At 54.4% G+C, this 23,940-nt stretch overlaps 1 protein-coding gene across 1 annotated transcript in view; it reads right to left on the bottom strand.

Annotated features, from left to right (window-relative positions):
- Positions 1-23,940, bottom strand: part of TG (thyroglobulin) — a 180,582-nt gene that overhangs the window by 94,654 nt on the left and 61,988 nt on the right. Inside the window, exons 35-37 of the mRNA XM_016145636.2 lie at positions 22,697-22,756; positions 3,910-4,044; positions 2,496-2,660 (exon numbers count right to left, since the gene is read on the bottom strand). Coding sequence (XP_016001122.2) covers positions 2,496-2,660; positions 3,910-4,044; positions 22,697-22,756 — 360 coding nt within the window. The remainder of the gene's footprint in view (positions 1-2,495; positions 2,661-3,909; positions 4,045-22,696; positions 22,757-23,940) is intronic.

The raw sequence follows: 23,940 nt of genomic DNA, 5'->3' as shown, positions 1-23,940 counted from the left end.
GACTAAACCGGAGTAAGGAGAGGAGGCAGACAGGCAGGCGGACATCCATCCGTTCCTCAAGAGCTTGGTACAACTGCAGCGGTTCAGCTGGAGGTGATTTTGCCCCCAGAGGACATTCGACAATGTCTGGAGACATTGTTGGTTGTCACAAGGGTGGGGAGAGACGCCACTGGCATCTAGTCGGATACAGGCTAGGGCTGCTGGACACCCTGCGATAGACCAGGTCGGCCCCTCGCACGTAGGCATTATCCAGGACCCGCACATCAATGGCACCCAGTTCGAGCAACCCTGGTGCGATGTGTTCGTGACCTCCAGACCGCTGAGGGTCAGCATGGTGAGGGGGAAGCAATAGGTGGTCTGGGGGGGTCAAGCGGCCCCGCGTTTTATGTTCTAGACCAGTTATTTGGGAAAACATCATAATGTTTCCGACCCTCCATTTCCCCACCTGCAGAATGAAAGCAATAGCAGACCCTACAACACAAAGATGTCAGGAATAAGTAACGTGACTCCTGCAATGCTCCCGGCCCAGCGCCTGGCAAACGGCAGGCGCCTGACACATGAACGAACGAACGAATGAATGAATGAATGAATGAGCGAATGAATGAATGAAAGGGGAGGGAAGGAAGGAAATGGAATAAAACCGGCTGCAAAAACCCTGGAGTACGAGATCTGAAACGGAAACGCGGGATGGAAAGAAATTGTGGCCACTTTCTAATCTGGCCTCCGTCACGAAGCATGACTGACTGATCTCGCCCCCACAGCTCCCTCTCCTCACACGATTTCCTGTTCCACTCGTAAATCACAGGGTCTCGACGCGCGCACAAGGCTGTCGATGCCAAAGCAGCAGCAGAAGCCTCTGGGTCGGCTCTTTTGCTCTGCAGGGAGCAGCCACATTTCGTGGATGTGGCATCTGGAGGAGTGAGCGAAGACGTGAAAACCGGGGATTTCGAGGGAATGCGAGCCCGCTTTCCCTCCAGAGGCCGCCCGGCGAACCCCAGACGGAACGAGAGCCGACGCGGGCAAAGCGTTCCATGCGCAGTCCTGCCTTTTGAAATCCTTTGCAGAATGCCTGCACGTTTAGGCCACGTAGGTATTTCTAAGCTACTTGGGTTAGGAAAACGCTCTGCAACTCTCCACGCGCATTAGGCACAAACGAGGCCTCTGTGGGCAGACACCTGCGGGCGAGCATCTTCTGCCAGAGAGGCGACCATCTCACATGGCATGTGAGTCACGTGGAATTAACAGAGAAACAGTTCGATAGGCACTTCTCAGCAGGACTACCACGTGGGGTAGTCACACTGTGGGTGGAACATACCATTGAAATCTAACTGGGCTATGATAGAAACATCCAGATAGAAGACCAGCCTTGAGATCGAGGCCCGGGGTCTCGGCGCACAGGGACTGAGGCACCCCCAGGTCTGGGGGCACGCTCACGCTCTGAGGGCTGAGGTGGGAGAGTGACCGAGGAGGAGGCGACCATTGGATCAGGACGGGGTAGGGCCTCGTCCAGCGGCTACCTGGCTTTATAAAGAGCGCTTCGTTGGCACACAGCCATGCCCGCGGATTTACATATTTCACTGTCCGTGGCGCCTTCCTGCCTCTGCGGCAGAGCCGAGGGCTTGGAACAGAGACGTGTGTTGTAGAGACTGAAATATTTCTCAACTGGCCCTTAACAGACAAAGTTTGCCGGGCTTTTCTCTGAAAGAGAAGACGGCGGACACAGCCAGCATTTCTGAAAAGGTATTAGTTCACCCAATAAGCTTGTTTGCTGGGGGAGGCGTGTCCGCTGGGCCCCCCGCTCCCACGTGTCCTGTTACGCGGATCTTACCTAATTACACTCAGTGATGCAGTCGGAGGCTGCTCCCCTCTTGCCTGCCTCATTCCCGCATCCCCAGCACCTAACCCGGTGTCTGACACACAGGAGCAGCTTATGGAATATTTGTCAACTAAACGAGCTCTCCAGAGGGGCTGTAACAGGATCATCAGGCCCCATGGATTTATGGGAGAAGGTGGCGCCCAGGCATAGGAGACCTGGCTCCAGGCCCCTGTTCCGTCACCGCGGACTGTGCGAGGTCAGAGAAGTGACTTAACCCCTCGGGGCCAGGGGCTCCTGAGCTCTAAGATGGGCTCGACTCCTTATGTTGCTACGTCTCAGGATTAGGGCGAGGACCGAAGGAGAGAAGGCATGTGAGAGAACTTTCTAGACCACAGAGCAGTAATAGAACGTGGCCTACGTAATTATTGTATTAAGAAACTCCACGGCCAACATGGCTTCTATAACCCAAAGGAATGCATGAATAAAGGTGGTTCAGCCCTACGTTAGAGCTGAGGTTCTCCGTCCTCCTTCGGTCCCTCCCAAGTGAGCACCACCTCGGCCAACTTTCCCTCCAGGGCCCCAAAAGCCAGCGCCTACAAGTCACCGTGTGCTCAGACAGTCGCTCTCAGCCGTGCCCAGGCTCTCAGGAATGACCGCAAAGTCACAGGGACGGACTTACTCGACTTCCGGTAGATATAGGTGGCCTCTTCACGGACCAGAAGTCGGCAATTCTGGGCCTGCAGGCTGTGCGTACAGATCTGGGTATCAGCATAGAACACACACCTCACGGCAGCAGGTCGCGTCTGCAGAGCAGTGACGAGGCAGGCCTGGTGACGGGAACACTCTGCAGGGAGAGGAGGGAGAAGAGGGAGACTCGGGCCTCGGAGGTGCCGCAACAGCCACGCACCCATCCGATCACGCCGACGATCGAACATCTCCTCTGCATCCGTCCGCCCACTCACCCGCCCGCACACACGTCCACGTGGCCACGCGGCCATGCGATCACTCACGCCCCCATCTGAGCACCTGCTCTACATCCCAGGCACCGTTTCAGAGGCTGGGAATAAAACGGTGGTCATTTCCAGGTCATAGTAGGGTTGGTTTGGGGTTGTTAGTTTAATCCAGAGATGTGCTTTTGTCATTTCCCTGTTTAAAACACCTCCACGACTCCCCACTGGCCTCAGCATTAAGTCACACTGGATGAGGCTCTCTCTGCTCCCACCATGTTCCACCAGGGCCTAGGTCATCTCCTATGCCCCAGGTCCTGCACTAGACAATTTAAATTATCCATGGCATGCAGGGTTTTTTCGTCTTAAAAACAGCTTCAAAAATAGAACTAGCTCATTCACTTGGGCAGGCTATGCACGCCCTAAAGTCCTTGTTTATGGCCCGCCCAGAGCTGTGCAGCTCACAGCCGGTACATGGCCGCCCTGTATGTAAGAATTGCACGTTGTTATCTGACCTCACAAGGGAGGAGATTCATGGAATTTTAGAATTGGAGCAGTGTGAATGTCGTCTAACCCCAGGCTCTTGCAGACGCTAACATCTTTGTAGAATATTTCTATCAAGTGGTCACCTAGCTTTTGTTTAAATACCAGTGAGGGTTAAACACCCCCTAAAGGAAGTATGCATTGGTGGACAGCTTTGCCTGTTAGAAAGTTCTTCATGCTGTGCTGAAAAATGACTCTTAAAATCTGAGTTTTACGCAAAGGTCTTAGCTTTGCCCCGTGAGCCTGGCCGGGATAAGCGTGTGTCTTAGCATGGTCATCACAGCTTCCACTCAGCTCTCTGTCTCACGCTAGCCCTCTGGACCCTTCCTCCGACCTAATTCAAAGTCGCTCACTGTCTGTGTAGCGTATCCCCCCACGAAGACCTCGACCATGGGCTGACCCTGCAGGAGGATGAGGCGACTGCAGAGGAGGGCCACCCAGGCTCCTCTCCCCAGCTTGACCCCTTCCTGCCAGGCACCCCAGGTTATCTTGGGGTCTCCTATGCGTTTCTGAGGTCAGAATCGTGAGTAGCACTCACATGACAGGGACCTCTCCCCTCGTAACCCCGCTATCTGGGGGAGGGATGCAAACTCCTCTCTTTACCCAACAAACAGAGGTCTCGGGCGGCAGAGAAGTCACTGGTGGCAGCGGTGCTGACGTGGGCCACGTCGAAGTTCCTGACGGACGGATCAACGACTACGGAGGAGGCGGCCAGGGATTGCCACAAGTCCATAGCGACTAGGAGAGAGAGCAGGGGATGCTGGTCACACACGGGGTCACTTAGAGCATAAGGTCAGCGGAAGCCACCCAATGCCCCAGAAGACCCTCCTCTGGGTCGCCATTCCTTTGTCCCTCATCTCTCCATGCGAAAGTGATTTATTAAGGGTTTGTTATGAGCCAAGTACTGTGCCCAAGCCTAGGAATACAAAAGTGAACGAACAAACAAATAAACAAACGAAAGCATGGCTGTTTCTTTTAAGCAGCAGCAGCATGGGTGAGAAGTCGAGACAAACATAACATGCTTGTTATAACGCGATAATTAGACTAACACTACGTAACGACGATAACGACGGACGCCTGGGGCTGCTCCGTGCTGCTGTGCTTGTTTGGTCTTCGCAGACACAGTATCGCCGAGTCCTCCCCCGGCCTGCGGGGAGGACCACCAGTCCCCACAGTGGACGCCGTGGTGTGCTGTCCAGGCCTCCAGCAAGACTAAGGCTCCCATTTCTCCAGCCAGTGAGAAGTTGGTGGCTGGCCACTTGCAGCTGAGTCCCTCTCCAGGAATTGCCTTTGACCCTCCCCAGGGTCAGCCTGCATCTGAAAACTAGTCCGCGCGGGGTACATGAAGGCCCAGCCCCCCTTGCCTCCAGGTGGGACCGCGCTGAAGCCAGCCCTGCTTCAGAGCCCACTGAGGCATCGGTGGGGCCACCGTTCGGCTCTGCTGGCAGTGTGACCACTGTCCCTGCCCAGGCCTGTTCCCTTGCTCCCCAGAGCACTGCACCCCAAACTCCCTGCATGCAAATCTTCACCACAGAGGCTCTTTCCTGGAAAACCCCAGCTGAGACATCCTGTTTCAGAGGCGAAGACGGCGCTGCACGGAAAGGCTATACTGCTTGCCCGAGAGCGTGCTGTTCACAAGGGCGGAGCAAGGTCGAAACCAGGTCTGCGCATCCACAGGGCCCGTGCCCTCCGCCTGCTCCCCGGGGCCGCCTCCCGCATCCTGCACACAGGAAATGCTGTCACGGCAAGACCCAGGGATGCAGCTGCAGAGAGATGCTGGGTGGAAGTGAAGAGATCTATCAGAGCATCTGTGTCCCTGTGGACATGGAGGTGGCCTTGAACCGGGGGTTTAAGCCTCCACCGTGAGGAAGGGCTGTGGGGCTTGGCCAACAGGAGCATGAATTATAACTCTGTCCGCAAATAGCATTACAGAGGGCAACATGCTGCCTTTCAACATAAGTCTCTGTGACCAATTGGGAATGCTGATTCTAGAACATTCTAGGGAGCTATTCAGTGAGAACATCATTGATCATTAACAGCAAACATCTATTTGTTTTTGTTTTTTTGTCTGACATTTTTTCCAGAAGACCACAGTAGTTAAGCTTTATAATAAATATCTGTGAGCATCTACCTTGTGCCAGCAGAACACTGTGGCAGCCTTACGAGCTGAGCCCTTCGGGGCTGTGACTCCGTTGCCTCAGTTTCCTCGTCTGCAAAGCATCCTCACACGTGATCCATGTAGCACCCCGAGTGAGGGGTGGCATAGGGGTTCCAATGCCTCTTCACCAATGAGGAGTAAGAAATTGGGAGAAGCTACGTGGCTTTTCAAGAACGCAGCTGAACAGTGACCGAGCCAGAGATGGACCAGGCCTCCTGGCTCTGAGCCAGTGTTCTCTCTGTCCCTTTTGAGCTTCCTATGTAGCTGAGCATCCTTTCCAGAAAATTACCCCCGGGTAGCAAAAGGCCACTGTCCTTAACAGCACCGTGCTTTTAGCTGTGTGGCTAAGCTAGTCATTTTCATCTCTAACCTGTCTTTGGCACCCAGCGCAAGGAGCGGGGGGGGGGGAGGGCGGGGGGGTGTTACTACAATTAGAATAGTAAATAAAGTCCCAGATCAACCACAACCTTGTTTGTTTGTTTCTTAAATAAAAACAGAAAAAGGGAGAGGAAAAGATTTATCCAGAGAAGTCGATGATTAATGCAAGCGGGTTTCACACAGAGTCGGCAAGAGGCAGGTGGGCCCCCATGCCCGTCCTGGAATCGGGAGCCGTGTCCTTCTGAACTTGGGACCTGTCTCCCCGCAAGAGACGCGGGCTCTCATTTTCTTAAGCATCCTCCGCATGTTGCTATTTTCGTGGTCAGTACAAGTGGCATTTTTGCAACTCGACCACACCGAGCTGCATATTTTCATGTGATGACTACGCTGCGATTGCCAAGAAGAGGTATGATGAGGTTTCAGGACCAAACTTGCCAATTATGGTCTTAAAATGGAAGCCTCGGGGCACTCCACGTTTAGATTGATGTCTGGAGGGGAAACGCTGTAATTGAAGGGTGAATTTCATCTCCGAAGCGAGAGCCGGCTCGTCGGTCGCCATCCCGGGGCCTGGAGCCAAGTCTCTGCCGCACCCTCCACCTGTGGCCACGTTCCCACGGGCAGGAACCCCCAGGACGAGCGACCGCTGTTGTGCAGAATCCAACACCTGGAGTCCGTGCCTCTCGTGAAAACTCTGGCGAAAGCATGGCGAGGCCTGAAAGCCGAGCGTCTTGGTAGCATTTCATGAGAGTTTGCCGTTCGCCAAGAACCCGGCACCATGACTGCATTTAACACTCGCCGTCAGCCATGCCGCGGGCACCAGTACTGTGCACATCTCACGGAGGAGGAACGAGACCCAGGGCGCTTCCGAAGGGCCTGGTTGAGGAGCGCCCATGCCAGGCCTCGGGCCCCGCTCCCCAGGGTTATGACCGCGCCAGGCCTGAAACCCAAGGCTTCCTGCACTGCCGGGCCTCCCCGCCAGGGGAGGAGGTGGTGGTGACAGCTTTCAGGCTCGCCCAAAGGGTGAGTCGGCTCCAAAAGCAGCATCTGTGGCTTGTGGATTAGCTTTAATTTTTTCTCTGTTTAAAGTACATTTTATAGATTGCAATGCCAGCATCGCTTATTAGAAAGGCATCACCTCCCCAGCATGGGAAACGGCCATATTTGTCATATATTAAGTATTAATTGGTAGATGGCTTTTGTTTGGTGAGTATTCTTTTTTATTTATTTTGTTAAATCTGGTTCTACCACCACACTACTGAAACTCTAGTGACTTTATAATATAGTTTATCATTTAATGGTAAAAGTCTCCTGTATTATTTTTCTTTCAGAAATATCTCTTGGCTATTTGTGGCTATTATCACATAAAATTCAAAACCATTTTGTCAAGTTTCAAGAAAGCTTTTTTGAGATATTAATCGGAAAAATTAATTTGAGAAAAATTTTTTTCATTTTATTATGTTTGATTTTCGATGTAGTTAAGAATGAAATGGGATTTTTTTTTTCCATTATATTTCGAAACGGTTATTATTGACCTAAAGGAAAGTTACTTATCTGTGTGTATTTCTTTTCCCACAGGCCACTGAAGTCGCACTCAGTGTAACTCACAGAATAGTTGAAATTCAGCCTTTCTCTCTGTGGCTACTTCGGAAACAGGCTCAAACCGGATTCCAGACGTAGCAAGGACAGGCCACCCAGCAACGGCGGCTAACGAGCGGCCCCGTCACAAACGAGACGTACTTGGTTACGCGGTCGCACCCCTTGAGTTTATCCCAGCCCCTCCACCTCGCAGCTCTGTGGCTTGGGGCAAACCACTCCGCCTCTCTGAGCCTCGGTTTCCTCATCTGTAAAATGGGGATCTTACGAGAGGCGACCTCCCACAGGTCGCGAATGAGTCACCACGGTGAACTGCTGGGCGCCCAGCCGGCCTGGGGAAGGGCTCTGAATGCAGACACTCTGCCGCATTTCCATGTTACACTTCCTGTTACGTTTCCGTCACTCTCTCTTCAAACGGGGAGGCCTGCGCCTGCCTGCAGTACCGGGGGGACGTTCTGGAAGGGGTGCAAGCGCCCGGCCACCGCGTGGTGCCCCTTCTGCGCGACTCCCCTCGCCCTACCCCGTCTTGTCCCCGGACGCCCTGCTTCCCGCCCATCGGCCACGTCGCCCTCTGCCCTCTGGCCCTGTGACTCCTCAGTCAGGTCATCAGGCACAGTGGCGCTGGGCAGTGACCGCGCCCGACCGGCCGCTGAGCCTCCACCTCCCTAGGAGACCTGCTGCCGAAAACAGTGACATCCATAAATGGCGACGCTTCGAGGTCTCAGGAGCCCTGCTCCCCTCCCTCCGCCCCGCTCTTCACCCCCATGCTGAGTATCCGCCACCTGCCCCGCCCGCCCGTCGTCCTCGCCACCTCCTCGACCGGCCGGCCCTGCCTCCTCAGCCCCCCGGGAGCGGTCCTTTCCTTTCCGTCCGGACTCTGGCCTCAGCAGTTTCGTTCCAGTCACTGACACTCCAGTTGCTGAGACCCAGATGGGCCTCCCTGCAACCCAGTCTCACCCCTCCTCACGCCGTCGTCACACGCGGCCGAGGTCACCTCGCAAGGTGACCATGACACGCACTCCCCAACGTCCCTGGGGTAGCAGGCGAAGTCCTCTGCATCACTCCCCCCACTTTTACTGGGTGGGCCTGAGTGCACCCCAAACATGTCCCATAATCGTAAGAATCAGAAAGAGGCATCACTTTACTACAGAATTTGAGTTACTAATGTTAACTCAGATCAGGCCTCCTCAGAGCACACGGGGACACTGAGCCACAAGGGGGGAAAGGTCACAGGGCGCACCCCAAGGTCACAAAGGTATTCCCCAAAGCCACAGGACAGAAGCTGGCCTCGGCCCGGGCCAGGATGGCTTCGGCTCTGCCTCCCCATAGCCCGGGCCCCCTCGGCGAGGTGGTGGCTGACAAGCTGGGCACAGTGCCTGCTCCCCCTGCTGTGGGGGCGGAGGGGAGTCTGGGCAGCTCTCACGCTGTGGAGGCGACCAAGGCGTGAAACAGTTCGCCGACAGCTCCTGACCTTGGAGGACGCACCCTTTGAGGTAAGAGGCCAAGCGGGTCCCTTAGCAGGGGGCGCGTGGTGGCTCTGCAGGGGAGAGACCCACGGGTGTCTTTCCTCCACGCTGGGAGGCACTAGCCACAGAGCCGCCATCAGGGGCAGGGGTCGGAGGGCGGGCGTTAAGTGCTGGAAAATTCGTTCTCTGATTCCGTCTTGCAACACTCCACTGATATGAATGACAGACATCACCCTCGTTTTATGGACGAGAAAAGAGCTCCGGAGAGGACCGACGACTTGCCCAAGGACACCCAGCTGAGAGGCGGCAGGCCGGCCTTTGCACCCAGGACCACCCTGCTATGTCCCACTGTGCACCACGGAGTTGCTGAGGGTGGACAGGCAGAGGGGACAGAGGGGTTCTGGGAGGGGGGAGGGTGCAGCAGAGCAGCGGGGGGCAAAGTGTGAGCAGTTTGGGCCCCTCCGGGGCTCTGGGGCAGCAGGGCACGCGACTTCGGCACACGCAGGCCTCCGGTGACACCGAGTTACTTCTAGTCCCTCCTGGGAAGCACTGTGTCCTTTTAATACAGACTAAGGTACAAACAAACAAACAGCGACAACACAAAAACCACTAGACTAAAATAGATTTGAAAATTATATCTGGAAAGTTCCTCCAGCGCGTGGGGCGCTGTGCTCCCCCTCGCTCCCTTCCTTTGCGCCTCCCACCTCCCTGCCCAGAAACCAGTTAAAGGGGAAATGTTTGAGTTTGATTTCCAGGCTGACTGAGAGTATTATTTTCGACCATTAATAATGGCGAAAAAATAAAACCGGACTAAAAATCGCACGGAATGGCAGCGCCGTGTTAATACGGGAGGGGCAGGTGTGCCGCTCGCTGTCTGGGTAAACAAAGGCAGGCTCGGGCTCTGACCCTCATCTTTCTCATTTGAAAAGCGAGGGGAACCCGCCTTCCAACGGGTCCGAATCAGATCAAAGCGCGGGAATGCCAAACTGGTAGCAGACGCTACCTTCTTTCCAACATTCCAATACTCACGGGCCCATTTTTTAAACAAACAAACAAAAAAAAAAATAGGAAAATGAGCTTTTCTTAAGAATCGCCAAGAATAAAGGTAATAAGTGCAAGCTCTAAGGTTTCCAAAAGAATACAAGATTCTTACTGTCCTTTTGCAATCAGACCCCGTGAGAGCCCCTTGGAGAAGCTCGGGGAGATGCTCGTGGTGGCTTCCACGCCCAGGCCGCCTGGCCGGGGTGAAATGTCAACGTTTTGCAGCCTTTCGGGCAGGAAAAGCATTTCGGGCACCAGCACGCCGCTGTGACCTTGGTCCCAAGCACAGTGCCACTGGCTCGCAGAAGCCTCCAAAGCCAAAGCCTGCCGTGCTCGCCGACGGGAAGGTCCCCTGTGCTGTCATTATCAGATAGGACCGACGCTTACACATCCTGGTATCTCACGAGCCACCTTCTTGCGAGGGACAAAGACGTCATGCTGGGCTATTTTTGCCCTGGTTAGCACTCAAATGAAAACCAGATGTTCCTTTGATAACAGGAAGAAGAGGAAGAAAAAAAAAAAAAAGACGCCCTCGTTATATTGTGCTCACTTGAAAGATGATGAAAATGGGGCCACAGCTGCCTGTTGACTTAGCATTTCCTCAGAGAGAAATTTCTCGTACGTCCTGGGCCTCCTGTCCTATTTAAAACTCTAGAAAAATACCTAGAGACCTATTTGCTTCTGCTGGGCCTCCAGATACTCTTTAAGCTACACGCCTTCATGTCTAACTCTATGTCTCCTGCGCTCAGCAGAGGGACGGCGGTGGGCACTGTGGATGGAATCATGTCCCTACCCCCGCCCCCACCCCAAGACTCAGGGTTTGAAGTCCTCGCCCCCACATGTCAGGATGTGACCGTTACAGAGGTGATTAAATTCAAGTGAGGTAGGTAGAACGGTCCTCGATCCAAAACGACTGGAGTCCTAACAAAAAGGAAAAATCCGACATGGAGCCGTGCACGCAGGGAGGGAGGAGAGGACGGTCGGCCGCCAGGGCAATGGAGAGGGCTCGGGAGCAGGTCCTTCCCTCACGGCCCTCGGAGCCATCCGGCCCTGCCAACACGGTGGCCTTGGACTTCCGGCCTCCAGAACTGGGAGAGAATAAACTTCCACTGTTTAAGGCCCCAGTTTGGGGTGCTGTGCCATGGGCCCCAAACTACGAGCGAGAGACACTCAGAAGGGACATCATTCTTGATTCCCAGAGAGCCCGCTGCGCCCCGCTCCGGCACCGAAGTGCTAATCCTAGGGATGAGCCTTGCCGTGTGAACAGCGCGGATGACAGCGGCTCACGCTTATTAAGCACTTTCTGTTTTTCAGACACATTGCGATGTGCTGCGTGTGTCGTTGAACGTGGCTGCTCTGGTCAACCCCTGCTCCGCGAGGTGACATGCCACACTTCAAGGGGGACCCACTCAGGGCACTCCCTGTGGCCCGATCCCTGCTCTGCCCACTGCCAGCTCCGACTCGGGGTGCGTTACATGCTAAGTCGCGACTGTTGCTTTGTTTTAATCTGTGAACTGGAGGAGTCATGTCACCAGTATGACCGTACGGTAAGGGGCACAGTCTGCTAGTGACTCTTCCGGGAGAGGTGCAGGCAGCGAGGGCTGGCCCTCTCGTCTGGATACCCGATGCAGATGTCACCAGGCCCAATGCGTGTCACGGCATGGAGAAGTCAGCGGCTCCTGTCGAGGGCTCGGGGCAGCAATGCCTGCAAACTGCTTGCTGCATGGGAAGTGCTCAACGGCATCGAGCAAAGACGCGACCCCTGGGTGGCAGCCCCTGAAGCCACCGCTCCTCCTTCTGCGCCATGCCGCTGAGGACACAACGGCACAGACGCTGTCGCTCGCAAAACAGGGCGTTTTCGACCGAAACACAAACATGAACAGTACTGATATGACTGATGCCGCCGCCCCGCCTTCCTAGTCAAGACGGTCACACAGTGGGGCATGGCTCTGGTCGTGCGGGCCCGGAAGACCAGAAAAGACACACTCCGATGGTTTGAGGACTTGGGGACAGAGGTCAGAGAAGACAGCGACTCTTCAGGCTTGGACGGGAGTGGGCAAGGTATTTCTTTTGAAAGCCAGATAGTAAACACTGTAGGGTTCGCCAGCTTCATTTGGTATTATCCTGCATTCCTTTGCGACCCTTTAAACACGTCTGAGGCCCATTCTCAGCTCATGGGCCGTACGAAAATATGCTGCAGGCTGGACCCCTGATCTAGAAGTCAGGGGCCGAGAAGGGTCACGGGCTCAGTCACTGCACGGTAATGGACGGGAATCTATGTTTCGGGAACAAAAAGTCCAACGGGCAACCTGACAGGGAGATTTCGTGGCTGTCTCAGGAAGGAGGGGTAGTCTGGAGGGTGTCGTCTGGAGGGGAGGATATCACGATTTTATATGTTGATGGATGTCCTGCCTAAGCTGGCGTGTTAACGCCCTTTCATAAAGCGACAGTGAATGTATTTTGCTCTTAAAAATCATTCTGATTGTGGTGGAATGAAAAGCTGACGGCCACAAGCTGCCCTCCGGTCCCAGAGAGGGACGTGAGCCCAGCCTGTCTTCTCCACACCCACGTGGCCTTCCCCGCTCCTGATCCGGCCTCCTGTGGACCCCAGGCCCTGCAGCTTCACGCGGCTGCCACGGCTGCCTCCTGGGCCCGTCTCGTCCTCCCCCATCGACTGTGTGCCGGAAACCGGGGTCCTTACCATGACTGTAATGTCCCCTGCCCTCACTGTGGGTCGCAAGCTTCTGACTCCGGAACCTTCTAGCCCTGCTCATCCTCTCTAACTGGGGATACCTGCGCATTCACCCACGTTCTGCAAATTCTTTACTTGCCAGCTCAAAATTGTCATCTTCGCCCCCCGTTCATGCTAAAATATCAAGCAACTGTATCATCCGTGGGGGAAGCGGGCAGCCCGCCTAATGCTCTGGTCTCTGTTTCCTGACCTCTGCAAACCCCGAGACTTTTACCTGCACCCGCTGCAGACAGGGGCCTCTGAGACCCACACTGCAAACCCCGTCTGGGCCCTGGACTCCGCCGCCTTTCCATCCGCCGCTTCTCCAAGCCCCACTCCCGTTCCGTCCCGCGAGCCTCTTTTCTTTGCAGCATTCCCGCACTTCCATCCCACTGAAGCCGGTTCTTCAATGTCACTGCGATTTCTACTCTCTCGCCCTCTCCCTGAGACTCATCTTCACGGGCGCATCACACACCGAGGCTTCCCGCGGGTCCGTCATTTCAGCTCCGCTTTCATCGGCGCTCAACGACCTTCCATCGGTGCTGCCCCTCAGGGGCCTGTCCTTGACCTCAACTCTTTACACCCCACACGCTTTCCACGCATGATCTCACCATCCGCGTAGTTTCCAATAGCACCAGCATGCTAACGGTTGATTACCTAATACCTCCGCGGGCCCGACCTTACGCCCAAGCTTTGTTCTGAGATGCGCATTGCTGGCTAGACACCTCTCAGCAGATGCCCCCCAAAGTCAGCGCGTGGAGAGCCGAACACTGGCCCTCGCTTTCGTCCTCGCCCACAGACTTCGATGGTTCCCTCCTCACATTCCCTGTCTCGGGAATCGGCACCGCCACCCGTGGGACTGCTCAACCTGAAACGTCAAACGTTATCCCCGACTGGTCTTCAAGTAGACTGACTGGCTGTCCACCTAGAAAGCATGTTGCAGAAGGAAAGTAAGAATAGATATTCTCCCCAGTCTACGTTGCAGGTTCTACCATTATAAGTGGACGTTCTCCCTGGGTTAAACACGGCCTGTCTGAATTCCTAGCAAAAGAACACGGCCTCCAAGTGTCCTCGTGGTCTGTCTGCCGCCTCCCTCACCTGCCTCTCCAGACTCAGCACTCGCCGGTCTACTTCCTACCATCCCGAACTCACGTCTGCCGGCCTAGCGAAACACTGCGCTGTATCTGGCCTTTTTCACTATTCCCTTTGTTTGACATGCACTTACAGAATTAAGCCAGTGTATTCATATTACAAACTCCTATCATCCTTCCAAAGCCAACTCAGATGATACTTCCTACTGAAACCCTTCTGAGGCTCCCTCCTCCGCTACCCCTCAATGGTTTTTCTCCTGCTCAAAGTACCTTATAGATACGTCTACTATTCCACTAAGACACTACATTGCAATTTTCTTAATGTTTTTTATTTCTGTTAAATTATAAGCCCCTCGAGATCAAAAACTGCCCCAGTTTTCATTGATTCTCAAAGACCTCTTACAACAGCATAAAAAAATATTAACAAAAAAATCAATGATAAAGCTGTAGCTAGCATTTATTAAGTGTTCTGTGTGCTAAAGGGAATAATAATATTACTGTTTTGTATGTACAGCTCAATCTATAGTGTGTATTGACTTAATTAATAAAGTTTTTTTAATTAGTAAGAAAGAAATGAGATACTAATTATTTTTTCCATCTCTATAAAGATTAACACTGTTAATTATTCACATACCCTAAGACTTAATAATTATTGAATAAATCAATTAGTGGGTCAATTACTCACATAGGAAGCAAATAATGAGCGATCGATTTCATAATACCGCACCTCTATGTGGTGCATTCCGGTTTATGAGACACTTTTCATTTACTCTGAGACATTAAACAACTATATCAGCCTGTGTGTTGATCGTATTACTATTGTTACTTTGCAAGAGGCCATGCCGAAGCTCAGAGGGGTTGAGAACACGGCCAAATCTGCGAACCAGGAGCTTGACCCAGACTGCTCCTCCGGCCCCCGCTCCTCCACAGCTGCCTCTTTCTCCTCATGACTCAACTGCAGACTCATAAATCGGTTCTCTTCAGGGACGTCTACATCACAGGCGGAGGTTTCCAAAGACATGTGAAATGCCCCAGCATCTGTCGAGGTTATGAGCCTGTGGGCTGGTGAGGAATGATCTTTTATGCCGCTGACTTCAAAGGCACTCCTTCAGAAGTTTTTATGTTATAAAAAGCCATACATGTGGAAACAGACTTGGAGCTATATGTCCTCGTGATAAATTACTAAGCTTATCGCAAGCAAAATTCCTAGTGGAAAGTCAAAGGCTCAGACTAAGTTGGGTTTCTCCCTAAGAACACTTCTATCAAGTAGATTCCCGCTCAAACTCCCCCCACAAACAAAGGCTCCCTGGGAGATGGCTTAACTGGGTTTCCTAAGAGCGTCCGAGCTCCTCTTTCTTGGGGTCCTTGCACGTAATCCTGGGCAGCGGAGTAAAGCTGCAGAAACGCAGATGCACAGATGTATATGTGGAACCGACGTGAGCTGAGCCAAATGATCCCCGTCACGCGGAGGCCTCCCCAGGAACGTGCAACAAACAAAGGCAGCGGGCAGAGTCCCTCCTGATCTCTCAGTGGGCTGCAGGGAACCTGCCCAAGGTCACACAGCTGGTCGAGCCCCGGCTGTCAGATGTCCGAGAACGCAGCCCTACACCTGCCTCCGTGGCCGCTGCGGTCTCAGGAGCAGCGGCTGCCGTCACCACTTGTCAGTTACTTCCCATCTGGGTGAGGTGACGTGCTAAGCACTTGCCCTACCTGACTTCATCCACATCTCACATCAACTCGTGGATGTAGGCGATATTATAAAATCCATCTTAATTAAGGACACTCGGGCTCAGAGGAGGGAGGATCAAGTTCTCGCCCTAGAACTAGAACTGGAATCGAAACCCAGATTTGCCCAGTGCTGAGTCTCTCTGCTTCATTGCTTTTGCTTCTACAAACACCTGCTAAGCGCCTTCTGCTTGCCTGTGAGTAAGTTATCACACACACACACACACACACACACACAAAACCTTCAAGCATAACTGAGCGAATCATTAGAATTACGAAAATAGAGAACTTAAAGAGAAACTGAGAGTCCATTTAAGCTACGCCCTCACAAAGCGAGGGAAGCTCCAACCTGCCTGCATCCTCCCGCGGCAGGGAGCTCAGTGCCTTGACGCCGTCACGGCAGAGACGCAGCGTCTTCTCCTTCCATCGCGCGGCCCTACCCCCCCTCACCTCATCCCCCACCCCCCATGACGCCAGGCTCTCCGTCCACACTGAGGCTGCTCCTCAGTCTCCCCTTGGTTGGGCCCCTCTCACCTCCTGGACTTTGCACACGGGAAAGGGAAAGGCGGCTACCTCCTTGATAAATCCCTGAGAACTGGCTGAACTTGACCTAACCCAGCTATTCCTCCACTGCCAACCTTCACCAGACATTGGGTGCTGCAGTTTTATATACAACATCTCTTCAAGTATAACAACAACCTTTTTGAAATAGGCATCATCAGCTCTATTTCACAGGCAAGGCAACTGAGGCTCAGAAAGATCCTTTAAACTGACCAAGGTCACGTACCTAAAAGAGTGGCAAAGGAAGGATGCCCATAGCCCGTGTGGTTTCCAATACTCCACTACTGCTCATTCATTGATTTATTTCCTTATTGATTTATTCTTTCACCAAACATTAACTGAATCACTACTAGCTTTAAATATTAACCTAGAGTTAAGTGTGTATGTGTGTGTATATATATATATATATATATGTTTTTTTAAGTTATAAATATAATATTGAGCATCTACCATATACCAGACACTTTGCTAAGTGTTAGGATTAAACCATGAATTACAAGACGCCTCCCCTTAGGAACATCAGATGCAAGACGCAGGCGAGCAAGAGAGATGCATCCATTCAATCAGTAAGTATTTCCTGAGTACTGACTATGTACCAGTCAGTACTCGGGTACTAAATATAGCAGCGAATAAGACAAAGTCCCTGCCCCGTGCGGCTTCCCTTTTAGAGGCCAGGCAGATACAGAGAAGTAATCAAGTGAGGAAATCTCACAGCAGGAAGCCGTCTGCCGACCATAAAGCCGGGGAAGAGGTAGAGTGCCGAAGGCAGGAGCTTCGATGGGGTGGTCGGAGGTCTGTCTCAGGAGGCGACCTACGCTCAGAGCAGAGGAGCGAGCCCTGGAGAGACGTACTGAGCTGTCCCAGGATGCATTTCCACGGGGCTGGGCTTCCCGCAGGCTCTGTTCGCCGCCGCAGCCCCGGCTCACGGTGCCTGGCGCAGAGTCGGCGCTCACTGGACGCATGGTGAAGGAACGTGCGGATGGACGGGGAGGTGACGGACAGCCGAGGAAGCAGCAGCCACCACTGCAGGCCGGGGCCAGCGCCTCCCCAGCGGGCGCGAGGCTCCCGCTTGTGTCTGTGCAGAGCGTGAAGCCTTCGAAGCCGGGGGCCAGTTTCCTCCCATTTCCAATTTTCCTTCGAGCTGCCGCATGAGACGCCGAGGCCGGAGAACACGCAGCCCCGCTGATCCCAGCCGCCCGGGCAGCGTGGGAGAGGTGTGTCCTGCCTACACTCGCGCGTCTGGGAGACGAACTGACCACGCGCCGAGCCTGCAGTCACAGCACAGGCAATCCGCTCAGCGCTGTCGAGCGACGGGAGGAGACTGTGCCGGCCCGGCCTGGCCTTGCGGGCTGGGGGACCCGTCCCCACACGGCGAGTCTTGCGAAGCAGCAGCAGCAGCAGGTGCCCTGTGATGCCCGCAATGCCCTCCAGAGCTATGTGCGTATTTTAAAAGGAGATCGAAGTTTCGCACAGACACTAAACGATGTGGGGTCGGTGCCTGCTCACCTGCTCGCCTGGATCTTTCGGCTCGAGGACCTCAAGGATTAAGGATTCACCTTCCGTGGGGTCACGGCCACCAGTCCAGTGGCTGCAGTTGTGGCGGGGGGCGGGGGTTTGGTGACAGCGCACCGGGTTGGGGCAGGACAGCCCGCCCGGATTTAGCAGCACCTACTTCATGCTCAAAGCTGCCCCAAATGACATTACGAAACAAAACGTCCCTGTGACGCACACCGCAGTGTCCCCTTTAGACACCCTTAAACCACGAACAGCACTAGCGCAGTGACTGGCCTGGCCACTCGATACGGAGGAGTTTTAAAACAGGCAACTGTCACGCTCCGCCACCAGCTGGCTGTGACTTGGGAGGGGCACTTTCTCCGCAAATACTTGAGTTGGGACGTGGGAATCAGGGCCGATGTTTCTGAAACGCTCGCTCGCTATCGGGGTCTGTGCTGAGCACCGCGCTTTATTCCGTAACACACGCCTACCGCGGTGCCTCTCATTTCTCACCACCATCCTCACGTCACGGAGGCGAACGAAGGCAGGGAGGGGCCGAGGACCCCGGCTGAGAACTCGGTGGCTGAGTGAGGGAACAGGACCTGCGGCTGGGCAGAGGCGCTTCAAAGCTCACGCCGCACCAGGACGCCCCCCACCCCCGCTTCCCTCCATCAGATGGCGTGTGAGCTCCCTGCAGGGCCGACATTTTGTGGGGATCACAGGACGCCGTCTCCCGCTTAATGGGAAATACTTGCAGGGAAGATCAACCGAAGTCCAGTAACCCAGAGGCACAGCCGAAAGCAAAGGGCAGAGACAAAGCAGGCCAGGTGGACTGACCGCCGCCGTGACCCAAAAGACCGTGCGGCCACTTCCTCTTCCACCCACCCCGAACTCAGGCTTCGCCGCTGTCACTGAGCTGGAGGACGAGGTCGGGGTGGCGCTGGAAAGCTGAGCAGGGCTCAGTGTAACGAGGCCCCTTTCCGAGCACCCCCTCCACCCTCTGGGCTGCAGACAGCAACCTGTGCTGTCCCGGCTGCTCCAAAGCTGCTCAAGGTCAAGGGCCGCAGCACATCCTAACGGGCATATTGAAGTTTCTCAGGTGACATTTAACTTAAAACGCAGATACAAATTCCTAAAGACTCCTATCCTGTGTTTTCCTCTGGCCTGCCATCTAAAAGGCTCAGGGTGCTCCAACGGCCCCTCTGGGCAACGTGCTTCTGAAATGGAAAGCGAAAAGCAAAATGTGAATCATCCCGGGACTAAGCCCTTGGAAGACCCCAGGCTTGGGCGTGCAGGAGACGGGGAGAGAGCGCTCATCCCAGAGGTGGCCTCCAACGCCTGAGAAGACGACTCGCGCCAGCCCTGGGCACCCTCTCCGGACGGGTTGCTGTGGGTCATTTAAAGAGCAGTGGACTTTCTCCTCTGAAGAAGACATGACATCTTCACTGTTCTCCTTCTTTTCTTTAAGTACAATTTTCCCCCGGAAAGAGCAAATGATCCCCTATGGTGACACAATGGTCCTTATTTTCTCAAAAGACAGCCTGTCCATCCACCAACGCATCCCCCTCACGGCCCGACGGAAGAGCTTTAGAAGAGTTTTAAGGCTCATCATGCAACTGTGACAGACCTCTGAGGCTGTGTGGTACCCAGGGCGCTCCATCGTCTGGCCTGCGCCCTGCATCCTGGCTCCCTCCTGCCCCTTGCCGGTCCCGCAGTCCCGAGCTGCTTGTATTCCTCTGCGGGCGCCCCGCCATGCAAGCCCCTGAGCTGCTGTTCTCACATTGCCCCCTCCCCTCTCGGCCGTCCAACAAATGCATGCTCATCCTGGGTGTCTCCACATGGCCAGGAAGCCCCGTGAGTTTGGGGCGCCCGCCCCATGCTCCTGCTGCAGCCTGGAGGTGACTTCCCTGCGGTGTAAGTGGCTCATCTCGAATTCCGTCTTTCCGAGCCTTCCTCCTGACTGGGATGCGGGCTCCTGTCTTTTCAGTCAGGACTCCACCCCCCAGCATAGCACCTGTTTTTGGAACGTAAGTGAAAATTCAGAAGCCGTTATCCACGAGTGGCTGGCACATACGTATTCACTGACCTGACCTCAACTGTAGTGGCAGACGATCCGTTTTGCCTTAACAGGCTTCTCCGCACTTTAACAGGCTTCTCCGCACTCGCCACCCTGGAGCTCGCTGGCACTCTCCTGCTGAGCTCCGAACCCAGTACGAGGCTCTGGTTCCGGCCTCGTGCTCGGGCTCGGGCTCCAGCATTTTCTGCTGCTCGTCTTCCGCCTCATCCCACTGATGGCCTGAGTCTGCCATGCCAAACTCTCCAATCTCTGATTTCATCATGCCCCTGGGCCTTCGCACAGATAGACCACTGTCTCTGGAAAGACTTTCTGAAACTTGCCCGTTTGACAAACTCCCACCGTCTTTAAACTAGCTAAGGTGGCAGTAGCGTTCTCTGAGGCTACATAAATGAAGCGTTTAGAGAGGCTTCCAGCACAGAGTGTGTGCCCAAGACAGGCCTGGGAGATTTCAGAAGTCACCTTCCTCTTCACACCGTCGCCACTGACCGACCAGAGTGTTGCAAGCCCCTTTCATGGCAGACTTTGAATGGGACACTTATACACACACTCCTACCACGGGGCCAAGAAGTCGGGTCTCCAGACAAAGCAAGGACCCGAATGTCCACCTCTGTCGCCCTTTCCAGACACTCCAACCAAATACAGTAGTAGTTCCCCGCTGACTCATCGTTTCACTTCCTGTGGTATCAGCTGCCCACACGAAACTGTGTCCAGGAAACGTTAATTCCAGAATAGACAATTCGTAAGTGGTAAATTGCATGCTGTTCTCAGCAGCATGATGGAATCTTAAGCCATCCTGCTCTGCCATGCCCGGCATGTGAAGCCGCCCTTTGTCCAGCATCTGCACAGTGCACATGCTCCCCGACTGTTAGTCACTTCGTGGTCTTCTTGGTTATCAGGTCACCTGTCACAGCCTCATAGTACCTGTGTTCATGTCACCCTTATTTTACTTAATAATAGCTCCAAAGCCATCCACTTAACTTTTTTTACAGCATGTTGTTATAACCATCTTATTTTATTAATAGTTATTGTTGTCAATTTCTTCCCGTGACTAATTTATAAATTAAACATTATCATAGGTACGTCTACATAAGGAAAGACATAGTACAAATAGGGTTAGTACTATCTGTAGTTTCGGAACGTAAGTTTCAAAAAAGTACCATTACTATTGCTTTTCATTAAACACGGCATAATTCTTTTCTCTCCCTCCACAAACCCCTACAAAACGAAGTAAAGGAATGAAAGAGTCTAAACCCACAAGGGTAACAAAAGAAAACAACAGAAATGAGCAAACAGCGGATAAGGGATTTCGACAAATGTTTAGGTGCAGGAGAGGACGATGTGCTGATGGATACAGCAGCGTGGACCGGCCGAGGCTCCGGGTCCCTGCAGAGGGGCTGCGAACATGACCTTGCCCTGCAGACCCCCAGGAAAGCCCGAGAAGCACAATCGGCCCTGGAGAGCAGGGGGAACCATGGGGCTGGAACCAGGAGGATCGATCGGCTGTGGGTCCCGCTCACGGGGGCGGGCAGGACCAGGGGATGCGATGACTCCTTCGGGCTCCCCAGCGAAGCCTGTTTACACGGCCACCACAATTCAAAGCTCTCATCTCAACCCTGGGTCTTGATATTACTAGGTTTGGAGGGTGAAGGAGGAAAATCAAAAAAAGGGTGATAAAAGGGAGCCCCAAGTCCTCATCTATCAAAGCAGGAACTGCAATCGATACTTCCCAAACCGGCAAATCAGGCAACAGCGGGATCCACGTATTGTTTAGAAACAGAGAGGCCAGAAGGAGAGAAACTAAGGCGCCGGCAGAGTTGAAGGGGACAGCCCCAGGCGTGGGAACGGTGGGCGTGGAGAGGTGCGCAGGGAACAAGTGGGTGTTCGCAAACCACGCATCCTGGGGACTGTTTGATTATTGCAATTGTTTGTACATTATCTTGATAAAAATCAAAATCTATTTTGACCAAAGTCTGGCTCGGACGTGTATCCTTTGTTTAGCCTTGCGTGTATAAACCATCGTTCATGATGTGGCAGGACTTGTACTCACCTCGTTGCATTCCAGGAACCTGATACCACATCATACCTGTGGGGAGCTTAGCTCCAAAGTCTCAAAGTGCTTAGACACAGACATTCTACGTAGAATGTGCACTATATATACATACACATACATACTGTGTGTGTGTGTGTGTGTATATGTATATTCTCCAAAGTCAGCTATTTTTACTGAGAGAAGGAACCTGACCACATGGGTTGAGAGCATTTACACTTTTAGCCACAGCCTTCTCTGTAACCGCATGCCTCCTACGGGGCTATATTCTGTCTCTTCAGCCAGGACTATAATGACGGATGTCTAGAGCCCCTCAGACATCATGTCACAGGGCAGGAAGTAACGTCACTTGGGCTCTCAGAGACTCTCACTTCCTGGCGGAACAGGGACACGCAGTGAGGCCCACGCTGGCCTGCCCGCTCCCACCCCACCCACCCCACCCAGAGGGCCCTGCAGCCCCTCCCCACACTTCCTGCTGCCTCACGACCCGGGCACGAGGCAGCGGGCTGGCCAGGATGTGCAGGAGGGGACCGCAGCCTCAGTCCGGGCCATGCTCCTGGGCTCAGGGCCAGCGCCCTGCCTTAGATGCCACTATGCTACCCAGTGTGCTGGTGGCCATGACCCCAAACCCTCCTGCACCAATCAACAGCTGAATTCTTTCATTCTGTGGACACAAGTACCACTTGCGGACGTGGCTTTGGGTCCGTGCTAGTCTAGTCATTCCTCAATAGGCGGAAAGAACCCTGGGAATGAATGCCGGGATTCCTGGGCTTCAGTCCCCCTCTGCTTCCCCTGGGCTGCTTTGTCCGACCAAGTCGTTTAACGCCGCGAGTCAGTTTCCACGCCTGCGAAATGCGCGCAGCGCTGGCATTTGCCGCCTCCGCGCATGCACGTAGTTGCGAGGCGCTGGAACTAGGGGGCGGGAGAGGGTCAGGTGAGCTACAGCCACCAGACAAAGGCAGGGAGAAGGCAGAGCGAGGGACCAGCCGGCGCTCTCAGCAGACAGACCGACCAGCCGAGGCACTCACCTTTCTCGGCGGCGGCGGGCGGGCCCACCGGCGGGCAGAAACCGGGAGCGTCGTTCTGGACTAGAAGGAAGGAAGAGGCCCCCGTCAGTGCTCCGTCTCCCCGGGCGGCGGCGCGTCCGACGGCATTACCGCGGCCGCGACTCGGTGGTCGCCACACCGGGCTTCGGAGGCGGGAAGGGCGCGTGCGCCTGCCCGAGCCGCTCCTGCGGTAGCCAGGATGGGCTCGGTCACGCCGCGGCGACAATCGCAACATCCCGCGTGCGGGAAACAACGCAGGGGCGCCTCGTCCTCACACCACGCGCCCGTTGCAGGCGGGCCGGGGGCTTCGCGCTTTGTCATTTCCCCCCGAGGCCCGACGATGCTTCGGCAGCAAAGGGGACGGGGCGAACTCCGCCTCTGCCCTTACAGCTTCTGCCTACCGGGGACACCCATCACTTTGCACACATGTTACCGACCGAAGCCAGGGGTGAGGCTGGAGGTGACCCTGTTCCAGAGCCTTCTCGTAAATGACGTACATGCCTACGGCCACCACTTACTGACTGTGAACTTGGGCAAGTCACTCACCCTCTCTGGGCCTCGGTTTACATGTCTGTACAATGGGGACAATACGACCTCCCTTGAGCATCACTGTGAGGATTACAGGAGGTGACCTACTGCCAGGAACAGAGAAAGAGCTCAGCGAATGGCAGCTCTTAATGGCCGGCAGTGCGGCAGAGTGGGCGGAGCCCGGGCTTTGAGTGGGGACGGATCTGGACTCACGTCTCCAAATGCCACTGAGAAGCCATGTGGAGGGACAAGCTATCTGACTTCTAGACCCACCTGCGGCACTGATGGAATGAGAAGCCGCGAGAATTAATGAAAGCCGCACACGTCCGGCAGGTTGTCTGCAAGTGCTAATCGCCTTCTCCCCCGTCCGCCCCCCTCGCTGGACACATCCAAGTCTCCGAAGCTTCAGCTTTCTCTTCTCCGAGTGGCCCAAGCACCTTTGACCTCGGAGCACGCTCCGCTGTATAGCGTGGTCTGAGGTCAAAGGTGACGGCTCTAAGGCAAGTGGCTGAAGACAGAATCGGCTAGGCTGCTTTCCTCTGTGTGACCTTGAGCAAGTGACTCCACCTCCCTGTCCTTGGTTTACGTGTCTGTGAAATCGGGGTAGTGGCAGCTCGTGTCACCCACGTTCTGTGGGCTCTCAGACAATACTCAGCATTACAGCCAACCAGCCACGCTCTGCCGTACCCACCCCGCTG

The sequence above is a fragment of the Rousettus aegyptiacus genome, unplaced genomic scaffold, assembly GCF_014176215.1.
Source record: "Rousettus aegyptiacus isolate mRouAeg1 unplaced genomic scaffold, mRouAeg1.p scaffold_m13_p_15, whole genome shotgun sequence".
Classification (NCBI taxonomy): domain Eukaryota; kingdom Metazoa; phylum Chordata; class Mammalia; order Chiroptera; family Pteropodidae; genus Rousettus; species Rousettus aegyptiacus.
This window is presented reverse-complemented; position numbering and strand designations above follow the sequence as displayed.